We start from the raw sequence: 15,039 nt of genomic DNA, 5'->3' as shown, positions 1-15,039 counted from the left end.
GGTTAGAATATCAAAAATATTCATAAATATTAATTATAAGGCTAAAGTGAATTTATTTTAGCTGGTAATCATAACACGATGTTAGTCTGCTAAATATTTGCAAGTATTTCTTTAATTATATTTACAAATACGTTTTTTTTTATTATTGTAAAATGGCGACAATTTTTAAACAGCCTACAGGATAGTTGGAGAGCATTATAATCTTAGTAGCTGTGCTGTGTAATAAATGGAGTGTCATTTACAGCTTTTGTAATTAAAACAGCTTTATAATAGAATATTTGTATTCGTTTGGCTGTATTTCGGTTCTCCATACATAAGTTATAAGTCTCTTTAGAGATCCGTATAACAAATAAAAAACCCTTAGGTCCAAATGTATTTGGTCTATTCTTCGTTCCATTTCATAATATTCTAAATTATGAATTTTGTTCATTACAATTTTTTTTTTCGTGGTCAAAATATATACTTATATGAGTGTAAAATTACGCCAAAATAAGCGACTCTGTCAGTAATAAAGAAAAAAGCTGTACTATAGCTGCCATTTATTCGTTTAGTTTTATAATACCCTTACAAACAGAAGTTATACAACTACTATTCTTATAGGAGAGTAAAATTACGCCATAAGAAATAGCTTTAAAACAGGGTCGACAGATACATTTGTACAGCTACAAGTGCCAAGTGATACTACAATACAGCCTGTATACAGCTTTTACGATTAAATTAGCTTGTAGTGTTTCACAACACTTAAAGTTTTAAAACGGAGTTGACAGATACTTTTGTACAGCTAAAAGTGCCAAGTGTTACTACAATACAGCCTGTATACAGCTTTTACGATAGAATTAGCTTGTAGTGTCTCACAACACTTTTAGTTTTAAAGTAGTTTTTTTATATTCTGATAAAGCACCCCATGCTTCCGCAGAATCCTTTATAATGATTTTATACAGCTTGAGCTGTATAATGTCTGTAAAATACCTTTTATACAGCTTAAATCTTTTCTGACACTCTTATACGTCCCTTAAATCACTCTAAGTTCTAAATTGGCTGGTATATTGAAGTTGCCGACACTTCCATGCTACTTGGGATATCCTTTATTATCTGTTACCCATGGCTGTCATGTTATGTTGGTACGAGAGTGACGCATGACACGATAGGCGATAAATGTGCGACCATCCTATCCCTGCACGTTATTCGCGTCGGCATTACAAAGGTTACTTGGTTCATTCTTGCTACAGGTGCCACGAGTATACTCGTATCCTATATCGTCCGGCAAATAAACTCCGAGCGTCCTATGCACAAAACTAATGGCGACGGTTTGCCGATGGCGAGCTGCGTCAGTCATTTGGCTGACCTGGAGCGACGGTGAAGGGTGCAGTTCTGGGGTGTCTATGACATACTTTCCCGTATACCAATCTATTTGGCGACTAAAAGAAAACATTATAAGTTCATCAGTTTCATCACAAGATGAAGTTTGATTTCATCAAACATTTTAGCACTCCTGCATGCCGCGCGGTCAGCACCCCGAGTCCACCAAAACATTACCCGTCTATTTGTGTGTAACACGTTACACCGGCTTATCCGTGTTACGATGGAACTGCACGCAGGTCAGCAAAGTAGACATGTGTAAGTAATGCTCGTAATATCACAAATGAGATATCTATAAGAATAAGAATATAAGAATAAATTTTATTATCAATAAAAACACATAACAGAATGTTGCAGGGGTCTCCGCACTAGGCTACGCCTGTATCGCGGGGAACCAGTTACAATTAAAATTATTGAATTAGTTACATAATAAAGTTACATTTACAAGTAACAAATTTAAAGAAAGACACTTAAATACAAGTGAGAGAAAAAAATACAGTCTTATTGCAAGGCATGGAAACTAAACTTAAAGTATTTTAACTATAATATCTATCTCTCGAACACGTAATATGGCATTACGTATCTCTCCGCGAAATCAACCAGTACTTCAAACATCACGCATCACGCGAGCCGCACCGAGCGCGCGAGCGCCAACGACCGGCCGAAGCGCGCGAAATGGATTCAATTCCAAATACATTGACTCGCCGATATGAACGGTCAGTTCAAGTCTACGCACGGAGCGCGTAATGTGTAATGTCACTTGTGATAGTGTCATGTTTGTTCGACATGCCATGCCATCATTGCTTTGTTATCTCGCTCGCACTCGCACTCAGTGCTCGCTCGCTCTCGCTCTGCGATGCTTTCGGCTATCTTCGGAACCATTCGGATAGGTCCGCTCGGCCGATCGGCGCGGTTTAAGTTGTCACTGACTAATATTTTTACGAATATGATTTTCTGCAATAGATTTAGAACTCTAATGCGTCCGCGTAGAGATTAAAATGTTTTCTTATAATAAAAGAAGGACGCGGTCAAATGGAGTAATTTATTTGCGATTTTGTATTTGACGAAAAGAAAACCGTTTATTATTATTGTTGTGAAATGTTTGATATTTTGCTTGACTTTCGCGGTTCGCGGCAAACTAAGTACGAGTTAATACTTGTTTATCGTTTAATTTAATTGTTAATTAGTGCATATCGAGACTGACTCTAGAAATTCGAGTTGTTTATAAAGACTGAGTGAACTAAATTGCAAATATATTTAAATTAAATTGTGAAAGGTGTAAATAATAGTTTCGTTATGGCAATATTCTGATAATGTATTAGTGCTGGTGAGTAATCGCTTTTTTACGGACTATTGGAGACTTTAACTTGATTGACCTATTAAAAAAAAATGGCTATAAACGAACCACTTTACGGAGACAGAACCAAAGCGAGCAAAATGTACGCATTGTTATAGAATACTCGCCATATCGGGAAGCTCCATAGGCAATTACCTACCTCCGAAACTTACATACATATTACATAATTACATTATTTTATAATTTATAAGAACTAACAAAAAATCTTTCACATAAAGGTGACAAAACGCAACGCGTAATAAATAGAGCGATCGCCGATACGGATCCGAGACGCCTAGAATCACTAGAGTGCTGTAGATGCGCTGTGTAATGTAAGAGATAGCTGTAATATGGCCATCTCGCGCGCGCCCGAGCGCTGTTTCACGGTCGGGTCATGTTTCGAGTGATAAGTGATGTGATATCTCAGTGTACCATTACGTGTTCGGAAAAGTGATGTGATATAGCATCACTTTTCGAAGCACTGTTTCGCGCATGTCTACAGCAAAGCATAGATGTACCTATAATGCACCCTGTGAATTAATGTCATCCAAAAAACATTCGTTACTCTCATTCAATCAGTTTAGCAACTAATGGGAATGATTGTAAGATATTGTGACATCTTAGCGCTCTTGCACGCCGCGCGGTCAGCACCCCGTGTCCGCGAATACATTACGCGCCCATTTGTGTGTAACACTGGCTTACCCGTGTTACGACGGAACTATTCACGTCAGCGTTCTAAGGGCTATGTGAGTTGCTGCTGGAAAATTTAGTGTCTATAAAATATCATTGATTACAATAAGTTAATGACGGTTCGTTTGAGTTTACCTTTCCACAGTCTATAAAATATAAACCAAACTCTTTATATTACAGGTATTTATGATGATTTGATAATATATATGATGGTTGAATACTCGCATAGGTATTACATAAATGGAAAAATTCCCCGTCTAGAGCGACATTCCAACTCGCAAAGAAAGCTGGAACACCGGTCGATAGGATCAGCTAAACTACCGAAGCTTGCACGCCCCTAATGTATCGTTTTCTTTTTTAACATACCGGGTGAGGCTTGTAACATGAGCAAATAATTAAAACATAGATTGTACTCCTCGAACGGTGACACTTTTGTTCAACAACTTTTAAAAATTATAAAGTATTTAGACTCCCTATTTTTCATATAAAATAAATATTATATTCAATGGACGCCATCGTCACGCCATATCATTGTGATTGACGTTGCTTGTCAAGCCTTAAACATAACAAAATTCGCAATACATTGCGTCTTTGAATAACCTTTAAAGTGTATTAAAAATCAAACTACAAGTTATTTTAGGCCTAACACCAATTTACCGTGGATCACTGACACTATCAAAATCATGATAGAAAAGCGTAATGAGGCTCACTTTGCATACCGTAAGTCAAAATCGGAAATCCATAAGCAATGCTATAGTGAATTAAAAAAACTTGTAACTCAAAGTATATTTAATGAAAAACAAGCCTATTACAATCACTATATCAATTCTTATTACAAAAATTCCAAGTCACTCTGGAAAAACCTTAAAAAAACTGTTTTGACAGATTTTAACAGTCGAGATAGTCTTCCTTGTCATTTCAATGACCCAAATTTGATCAATGACAATTTTTTAAATGTTCCTGGCAATGACAAGGTTGCGTTTTACACTCAGTTTTTCTTTGAAACTCGCCGCTATGGTCATAATTTGTTTAACTTGGAACCAGTGAATGAGAACGAAGTAGGGAAATATATACGGTCCATTACTACCAATTCAGTTGGTGTAGATGCAATTAGTCGAGATATGGTGCTACTCACCCTTCCGCGCACCTTGCAAGTGATTACGGCAATCATTAATCGGTCTATACTGACAGGCGAGGTGCCTGCTTTGTGGAAATCTGCCTTAGTTACACCTATACCTAAAATGGATAACGCGCGAGAACTCAAAGACCTTAGACCTATAAGTATATTGCCTTTTCTCTCAAAGATACTAGAAAAAGCTGTTTATGACCAGTTATATAAATATGTAGAGGGTAACAATATTCTGCCTCAATTACAGTCAGGTTTTCGCAAAGGTATGGGGACTGTGACTGCCTTGACAGACGTTGTGGATAATATTATTACAGAACAAGACTCAGGGAAAGGGACTTGTTTAGTGCTATTGGATTTTTCTCGTGCTTTCGACTGCATTAATATTGATTTAATGCTTTCAAAATTAAAATACTATGGCGTAGATACAAAGTCACTCTCGTGGTTCAAAAGTTACCTTGATGGGCGTACTCAGTCAGTCAAAATATGTAAAGAAGACGGCACTTTTTTGGTATCTGATGCTAGACCGGTAACTCGTGGCGTCCCTCAAGGCTCGATACTAGGTCCTTTACTATTCATAATTTATAGCGCCGATATAACTAATGTTATCAAGCACTGTAAATATCATTTATACGCAGATGACGTTCAATTGTATTACTCAGATCACTGTAATGACTTTGCCAATTCAATCGTTAAAATTAACGAAGACCTCGAAAAAATATCATCCTGGGCTGAAAGAAACTGTTTGTTATTAAATCCTCTTAAAACGAAGTACATGATTATGGGCACTAAAACACAGATTACTCGTATTTTGGACTGTGATCCTCAATTAAGCATCAGAGGCTCTGCAATCGATCGTGTAGAAGAGGCTAGAAACTTAGGTGTAGTACTTGATAGTCAGTTGAGGTTTGAGAAACACGTAGGTGAATTGGTTAGGTCATGTTTCTTTCGCCTCAAGGTTTTATACCAGATCCGAAATCTTTTGAGTGAGAACGTCCGCATTACTTTATGTGAATCGCTGATTCTTTCAAAATTGAATTATGGTGATATAGTTTATGGACCACGCCTGCAACATAAAACTCGTCGCTTAATACAAAGAGTACAAAATGCGTGTTACAGATTTTGTTACTCAATACCCCCTAGAAGCCACATTACACCGTATTTGAACAAATCGTCCATGCTGAATATGTCTTCTCGGCGACATCTACATCTTGCATGTCTCCTCTTTGGCGTCTTAAACAATAAAACTCCGGAATATCTCTTCTCCAAAATTAATTTTTCAACATTTCACAATCGTCATGGCACTAGGTCAACTCGGCGTTGTCTCTTAGAAATGTACCCTCATAGAACAATTGCATTTACCGGTTGTTTCCGATATCTCGCGACCAAATGCTGGAATGATATCCCTCCACCTGTAAGACAGCTCAAAAATAAGCTAACTTTTAAACACCAGTTTAAAAGGATACTGCTTGAAAAACAAAAAACAGGTATACCATATGGCTTTTTGGTTGCGGATTTCAGGATCTAATCGGTAATTCGAAGGATTTCCAGGAGAACTAGAACCAAACCCAATGCACTCACTCACTTTTATTTTATTTTATGGCCACTTAATATTCTTATTTTTGTTTTATTTATGTATTTTTATTTCGGAATGTTTTAACACCATTTAACTACACACTGTTTATCATCACATTTACCCAAGTGTAACGTGATCTGGGTTCCGGCAGAATATCAGTGCTTTGCTCAAAAGAGCGAAGCGTATAGCTGAGTCGGAACCCTTTTGTTTTTGCTGCAATGCACACAGAGTACAGCAAGTAAACCCATCTTTCCGTGTTTAAGTATTTTTTATTGTTAATTAAACTCTGTAGATATTTTTAGTTTTGTTCTGTTTGTAATGTACCTATTTGTAAATTGTGTGTTTTTGCAGCATACAAATAAACGTTTTATCTATCTATCTATCTATCTATCATTTTCAAAAGTCGCTGAACAAATGTTGATCAGTATGAGGAGTACAGCCTACAGTTAAATTTTTTTGCTCATATTACAGGCCACACCCGGTATACCTCACGACGACGGGTAATTTCGATAGCAGACTTCACCTTAATACAAAATTAATGTTAAAACGGTTGTTGCAGAGTTCACTTCGCGCTTCGGAGGCCGACAAGAGGCGAATGATGGACCGTGTTTCAAAACTTGAGGACGAGCTACGACTTCTCAGAGTCTCCACGAGGTACTTAGTTTTTATTGCAATACAGACATACAATTAAATAAAAAATGTGATTAATGTAGGATTCGAAACACATTTTTGAATTGCCGGTCCATCGTGCTACCAATCCCACCAGCTGTACGTTCGTCATTCACAGCGAATTTATTAAGACGTATTGATTTATTAAGAGTACTTAGTTTTTGTTTGATATTGTCAACAAAGTACTGGACTTACCCCGGTCAGTTTTAAATTAATTTGGCTCCTTAATACAATAGAGTATTTTGCTTGTAGCACCCTATCCTCAAGCAGATCCGAATAACTGTGTCGATCAAGCGTTTTTATACTTTTGTCAGTTGATATAGTAATCCAAAGTGTTCTACCTTCATTATTCCGTCATATCCGTGGCAGGATTTATTGACTTTAAGTGGTTTAATAACTCGAATCTGTTTTTCCGACGCAGTCTCGACTCGAGCGAGAACGGCATCACGAACGGCACCGAGGACGCGGAGACGGAGCGACTTCGGCTGCGAAAGGAGCTCGCCAGCATGAAGAAGGCCAAGCAGAACGCGGAGGAACACGCTTTCAAGTGAGTCCACTCAACAGACTGGTATCTTCGGTGTTTAGTCTCCACTCGGGCGAGATCACGAGTGGCACCGAGGACGCGGAGACGGAGCGACTCCGGCTGCAGAAGGAGCTCGCCAACATGAAGAAGGCCAAGCAGAACGCGGAGGACTCACTTGAACACTCTTTCAAGCAAGTCTAGGACTCAAGTGAAGTGGAGACTGGTAACATTTCTGTCTAGTGTATTGTGCGAGGCGATCTTGCTATATTACAGCTACGCGGTGAACGCTAGTTTTAAGCGTCCTGCAAGTATGTTCCATTTCAAAAGTCAAGCGATTGCTTGTACTGATCTGTAATTGTAATGGCTGTAATGTAATTGTAATCCTCAGGGAAGGGATCCCCGTGAAAAACCTTCAGCACGCGGTGCTCCCACTGACCATTGTAATAATCGAGCTGTAGCGTGATCTAATTTGTAACACCGAAATGTTACAAGTCAATTTCTAACGTTAACTGTATTTCTTAGTCCCGAATCAGATATCGGGTTTTTAAAACATTAATAAGTTGTTTGTTATTAAAGGGTACCGACTCATGGGCAATAATTAAAAAAACTTTCTTTTTTATTTGTTTAGAGAAAACAAAAGCGGTAATCCATAAATTGGGAAAATGTTGGTAAGTAGTTTGTTGGCTTGGCGGCTTGTTTGCCACTAATAGCATAAAATAATCAGAGAACATTAGAACATACCTCCTTCATGAAAAATCTGCATCAAACAAATCTAACGACTGACATTTTTCATAGTCCATCTCCAGCCATGTAAAAAGTACGAATCGCATTTAAAAATCCATGTCTTCCGTTCACAATAAAAAACAAAAGAAGTTCGATTCATGCGAGTTTACTTATATTATTTGTTGTAATTTTTTTTTGTGTATATGTACAAAGTCTAGGTACAGGTATACACACCTACTTAACACAAATGTTTAACTTCCAGACTGGAGCGGCTAGTGACCCAGCTGCGTTCCAAATTCAATGGTCTCCAAACATCGCCGAACGGTCCCGAGTCCCTCCCGAGCGAGACCGAACAAGACCCGAGCCGCGCACGCCGAACTAGCGTCAACTCGAATACTACCGTCGTGTTTGGCCCCGTGACCGACTTGTAGCGAACACTCGCTAGCGACGTCTGTGTTCTAGCCACGGACGTGCTCTGCTCTGTGTTGGATAAAATATACTAAACTACTGTTTTGAACGAGTGAAGCCGAACAGGACCCGAGCGCAAGCGTCAACTTCAACACTACCGTCGTGTTCGGCCCCGTCACAGACTTGTAGTGAACACTCGCTAGCGACGTCTGGGTTCTAGCCACCGACGTGTTATGGTCTGTATTATTTAAAATATGTATATTGAATAGATACTAAACTGTACTTCAACGAGTGAAACCGAACAGGACCCAAGCACCAGCGTCAACTCCAATACTACTGTCGTGTTCCGCTCCGTCACAGACTTGTAGTGAACACTCGCTAGCGACGTCTGTGTGTCACGGACGTGCTCTGCTCTGTATTGGATAAGATACACTTAACAGATACTATACTATATTCTACGAGTGAAATAGAACAAGACTCGAGCCGCATCAGCGTCAACTTCAACACTACCATCGTGTTCGGCCCCATCACAGACTTGTAGTGAACACTCGCTAGCGACGTCTGGGTTTTAGTCGTGTTTATGCTTTGCTCTGTATTGGATAAACTATACTGTATTCAACGGTCTATACTGTATTCAAAAGATGCCCGAATCCGTCTGGAGAAACGGGAAAAGTGCTTAAAATATATCAGTACGAAATATAAACTACATATAATCCTTTAACCTGTAATGGGTATACTATTTTCATGATACAGTTCAAAACCTAAGAAAAATTTAACTGTTTCATATTATGTATATTAATACAATAATTATTTTCCAAATCAGAGCAAGTCACAATTAAATGTTATCTTTTTGACTTTACCGTTCAAAAATAATATCTATTAGTAATCATGTTAAAATTGATATTAATAATGTTAAAACTCAATAATCGAATTTAAAGTTACAATCATTGCTTGCATATCCATATTTGTAATGGACAATAATGTAATTAATAATAAATTGAGTGTGGTGCTTGTCTAACATATTAAACTGTTGTGTTCTTTAATTTGTTTGGTAAATAATAGCATTATTTGATGTGTGTATAGAATATTACTTACTGACACTTTGTGCGCAATTCCGTATTGACTTTTACAATTTTCACATATAACACTTTATTATAAATACTTATTTATTCAGTTAATAATTATTTGAATGATATTGATCCTCTTTATTGGTGCTTTTCATAAACGAAAGTTACTAAATACCTACATATACAGTTTAATACAGATAAGAATTATGACAGTGGGAAATAGTTGAAACATATTTCGGCCTAACTTTAATTTTGCTAATGACACCTTTTATGTATATAAGAAAAGTGTTGTATTCTTATGCTTGTCATAAATCAAACCTACTTAACCTAACCTACAACTTCGGAAAATGATAAACAGCTAATGTAGGGTAAGTCGCCAGTAACTGGCCACTGTTAGTAATTTGCCACCCTAAACTAAACAGTATTCTATTCACCTATCAACAGAATTCATTTTAGTGTAAGGTGGCTAGTTATTGAAGGCTGACCAGTTATTGAAACCTTATACTAAAATGAATTCTGTTTATAGGTGAATAGAATTCATTTTTCGTTTACATTGGCCAATCACTAACAGTGGCCAGTTACTGGCGAATTACCCTATATAGGTTTTATGTAAAATCATAACCATAGCCTATGGCCGAAAGATTTGATAAATACTTTAAAATTAGTAGTGTAAACATATTCACTACATTGTATATGGTCACACATTTTTGTAGAAGATTATTGAAATGTAACTTGTTTTATTACCTGTTTATGTTTTCATCGTATCATATCTAAACCATCCATCCATCGTAGGCCACGTCTAAGCCTCAGCTAGTCTGTGGCCATGAGTAAGCTTATTCATAATAAAAAAAATATATCTAAACTACTAATTGATTGATTATCAGAATATGCTGGTTTACTTTTACAAAGTTCTAAATATATGCAGCTACTTAACAACAAAGAACCTTGTGCGCGTATGTTTGTCTTGCTCGGCTAAATTGATGTTTGTTGCTATTAGTTATAACCATATTGAGTGAATGGCAATGTCAGTTGTGCTCAACTATTTGTTGTAATGATTAAGCTATAATTGAATGTGTTGTCGAAAAATTATAATCATTATAGCGAATTTTATTCAATGTTTAATTTTAATTTTGTGGTCTCAAAATGTCTTGAACAAATTATACGATTTTATTAATTATGTCTTAGAACTTCTTTTATGCATGGGTGTATTTTAAAATAAAGTTTAATTTGTATTAATCTAGCTCATTTTTGTGATGGTTGTTCGTTTTTAATAACATTTACCTAATTATTTTAATTTTAAAGCGTGCTCTCTATAATCTAACAGATTATTAGTAGAAAAGTGTGTGTGGGTGAAACTAATTCAATCAAAAATATAAATAAAATAAAATATCATAGTGGTGTAATACAAGTATAGCAACTGCAAGGACTACTCTATTTTTATATGGTAATATAATTACTTTTTAATTTGCCATAGAATACTCTGAAATAACTAGTAAAAGTAGCAAAATGTAGACTCTTAAAATTAAAATAAAAAAATAGAAATACCTATCTAAATCACATACATATACTTATAGCAAAAATAAGCATAAAGAGATCTAATTTAACGGTCGCATATTTCTTGTAAATTCGGGCTTTCTAAATTATCTGACGAATTTTTTACATTTCACTTCAGATATTTTTGAGTGGCTCCGATCTGACAAAGACTGTACCTACTTGCAATAATTATTATCCTCCTAAGGCCCACCCATACAAATGAAAAATCCGGAATTTGCCACTGAAATTTGAACCTTTAGCGCAGGGAATAGAGTTGATTTTGGTTTTGTTTGAACATTGAACGAAACAAAACAAATGCGACTGTTTCAATTAAATATGATTTAAATTTCATCGTACTGAATAAGTACTATAGGTAGGACCTCGGGCCTTAGGAGGTTATTACACATTTATTTACATACTTAATTATCACTAGCATAGAATATTTGTACAATAGATGCACTTAAAACCCTCTACTTAATAAAATAACACATTGTTAAAGCGTAGTGATTCAAGGTGCATTGGGATTATTCCTAAAAAACAGTGAGATTGGCAAATAAGTTGGCCCAAAATTCATAATGCTTTTATTGATGAACAAATTGAACATGCCAAATATAGGGTAATTCGCCAGTAACTGGCCGGTTTTAGTAACTTGCCGTCCTAAACCAAAAATTAATTCTATTCACCTATAAACATAATTCATTTTAGTGCAAGGCGGCTGGTTATTGAAGGCTGACCAGTTATTGAAACCTTATACTAAAATTAACTCTGTTTATAGGTGAATACAATTCATTTGGTGGCCTATTACTAAAACCGGCCAGTTACTGGCGAATTACCCTAGTAAGAAATTTGCGCAAATGCCAACGGCCAACCCACATCTATCAGGACACAGTTAATTAATTACCTATATGATTATTACTATCGGTATTATGCTTCATTCAGAATTAACCCAACGCACCTTCCTGGTAAAGTAAGTTTTTGCACTTTTTGATTTTAAATAGATCCTCAACTAACCACCGACATCACACGTAGTATAGACTGATATATTAATTTATTCTTACAAATAAGTAACATACCAAATTGGAGATTAAGATAATTAATACGATGATCGTCATAATTTATTAACGCTTCATGTATAAAAACGCTGCCGTAGGTTTAAACTTTAAAGGCCAAGCCACACCGGCTTGCGTGTGCGTGACGTGCGCGTGTGCGTGCGCTAATATGTTGGAACCGCACACGCACACGTCACGCAAGCGGTGTGCCATCTCACAAGGATCTGTATACTACAACGCCGCACGCGCAGGCCTTAAAAGGACGATGTTATTGTAGAAATGAATATAAATGACGTATGTTATTGTATGTATTATGTCAATTGTGGCTTCCATCAGACAAGGGTCCTTAGCTCCATAGTCATAAGGGCCCTTATGCTACATGTGCATAAGGAACCCTTCCCTGTGGAAAGCCACATTTAGTGTACGATTTTTTTTTCAAGTGACTAATCCTCAATTATTTGCTGCTAATCAATGCAAATATAATACTTTATATGTATATTAAAAAATGAATAATATGAATAACAGTTGAAAGTTTTAGAATAGAATACTGGTGCCTTATAAGTAATCTGTCCGCCCATTATTATGTCCAGAGGGCTCATCGCAACAATCGAAAATATAAACTTAAATATCTGCCTGAACTAAATCCTAAATAAATCTGCCTCTCACTCGAATACGTAAGAGTGATAGAGAGATATATCACGAAATTTATATTTTTCGATTTTTGTGGTATGTCCTCAGCTACAAAAACTGTGCCAACAGTCTGGAGGTCTATTTTAAAACAAGTTAACCCTTTAAATGCCGAGAACCCTTGCGTCCTGAACCTGTCATGCTTTCAAGGAAGTTTTAATTTTGCTATCTCGTATTGTATTAATGATGTTGGTGTGTGCGTGACAATATAATTATCTTGCGATAATTAACTACGCCGTTAAAGTTATTGGGTTTAAAGGGTTACATTTTCGCTCAATGTTTCATAAATATGACAGTTATAAATGTATAAAATGGTCTGGTTTTAGTTTTTTGGATATTTTTTATATATTTTAGTAATTGATTACCTACTCAACTAATAATATACATTTTTGTTTTGGTGAAATTATGAGTAAAGTCTGCAGCGATTTTGATAGCCCGCGCAGTGGCAAATTATGACGTATAAATAACACTTGCACTGCGAGGGCTATCAAAATCGCTGCTGACTTTTCTGGATCTAACTCTAAAGATAAACTATTTGAGCGATATTTCATTTTGTCGTTGCACATATAAAAACTCCTTTTCGACGATTCTACTTGACGCCATGCAATTCAAAGAAAATGTTCGTACGTACGCACGATAAAATTATTGCTAAGTAAGTATATGAAGTTTTTAGCAAAACATTTCATTTTTGGGACAAGCTTTTATCGCTGACTGTACTTTTCTTACGACAGACAACTAATACTCATCGAGACGATTCTAAAAACCCCTAACATAATTAGATTGCGTCGTTCCATCACAGAGTTCCTATGGCCACCTCCTGTCTCCATAATCAGATCATCTCGATGGAACCATAATATGGCATTGTCATCCGATTTATACATGCATGCAAAATTTCAGCTTAATCGGAAACCGGGAAGTGCATCAAATTTAATTTGCAAGATTTGATTACAGACACAACGGTCAGGTGACTAAATAAAAGCTTGTAAAAAAATCGTATCTAAGTTGTATGGTAGTCGATCGAAATAGGTAAACTGTTTGTAAATTAGACTGTCAATTTTGTGATGTTAACATTAACTGTGTAATACTCCTATTAACTTTATTTGTATACGAGCCTTTGTTAAATACGACCGGGATTGGTGGACGGAAAGGGTTAAATAAATTATTGCCTTTACTGCAGCATGTTTTATTCACTATTTTAATCTAACCTCTAGCCGCCCAATGGCCCAAAACATGGCATTACATTCCATTGTACTCTGAAATTTGAAGCATTGTCTGAATCTTTACTTTCACAAATTAAGCATGACTCGCACTAGGCCGGGCCGGGACCGGCTGGAGCTTCCGGCGCTTCGTTGTCTATGAAAACTTGAAAAGAACCACGTGATTACCGATCAGCCGTCATAGAACATGACATGTCGGACGACTCAGCCCGGGCGCGACCCGGTCTAGAGTGAGTCCTTTATGATTATACAGTGTGGAAAGATAAGTCGGGCCCTGGAGGGAAACTACCTTAAATCCTTAACCTGGCTCATTTTACTTAAAGGAGACTTTCCTTTATTTTTTAAAAGAAACAAAACTGCATTCAAACCGACTCGAACCGACTAAAAATTCCAAAAAATAAAAACTCGCAATTTTATTGTACTAGTCGATGCAGTTAATGTTAATGATAACTTTTCTCCAAGAAACATTAGGTCTTACACTCGTCTGTCGTACAAAATATCCATAAAATCTAATATTTAGTACTCAAGATTTTTTTAGACAAGCGAAATTGAAGAAAAAAAGATAAAATCTTTGAATGCAGTTTTGTTTCTTTTAAAAAATAAAGGAATGTTTCCTTTAAGTAAAATGAGCCAGCTTAAGGATTTAAGGTAGTTTCCCTCCAGGGCCCGACTTATCTTTCCACCCTGTATATTGTAGTTTAGCTTTCAGCTACTTTACTGAGGAAAGAAATGATACGTTTCTCATCTAGTCGATGATGCATTTAGGTAATAAAGCTAAAAGAGGTGCTAGCGCGTCGAACATATAAACCTTGTTCTTTAATGGCTGTTGGATAAGGAGGCTACTTGTTTTTCTCAAAAATAAGGCAAGCCGGTGTGAATCGTGTTCAATGGACACCTCGTAACTTTACTGTATCTTATATCTCAAGAATGAATGAATGAGAATGTCAAGAATTAGGAGCAGCAGCACGTCGACAGCTTTCCGTTTTACACATAAAGATAGGCACTTACACTACTTACAGTACGAAATAATCTAACCACTTGACCCATTAGGAAAAACCTTTCCCCTTGTCACGATT

General features: G+C 36.6%; 1 protein-coding gene across 1 annotated transcript in view; it reads left to right on the top strand.

The window, feature by feature from the left end:
* The window catches only part of LOC134673310 (uncharacterized), a 69,130-nt gene extending 55,213 nt beyond the window's left edge, over nt 1-13,917 (top strand). Inside the window, exons 5-7 of the mRNA XM_063531278.1 lie at nt 6,647-6,741; nt 7,178-7,303; nt 8,265-13,917. Coding sequence (XP_063387348.1) covers nt 6,647-6,741; nt 7,178-7,303; nt 8,265-8,433 — 390 coding nt within the window. The 3' untranslated portion in view covers nt 8,434-13,917. The remainder of the gene's footprint in view (nt 1-6,646; nt 6,742-7,177; nt 7,304-8,264) is intronic.
* The last annotated feature ends 1,122 nt before the right edge of the window (nt 13,918-15,039 follow it).

Source organism: Cydia fagiglandana, chromosome 18 (genome assembly GCF_963556715.1).
Source record: "Cydia fagiglandana chromosome 18, ilCydFagi1.1, whole genome shotgun sequence".
NCBI classification, from domain to species: Eukaryota; Metazoa; Arthropoda; class Insecta; order Lepidoptera; family Tortricidae; genus Cydia; species Cydia fagiglandana.
Note: the sequence above shows the minus strand (reverse complement) of the source record. Positions and strands in the feature narration are given on the sequence as shown.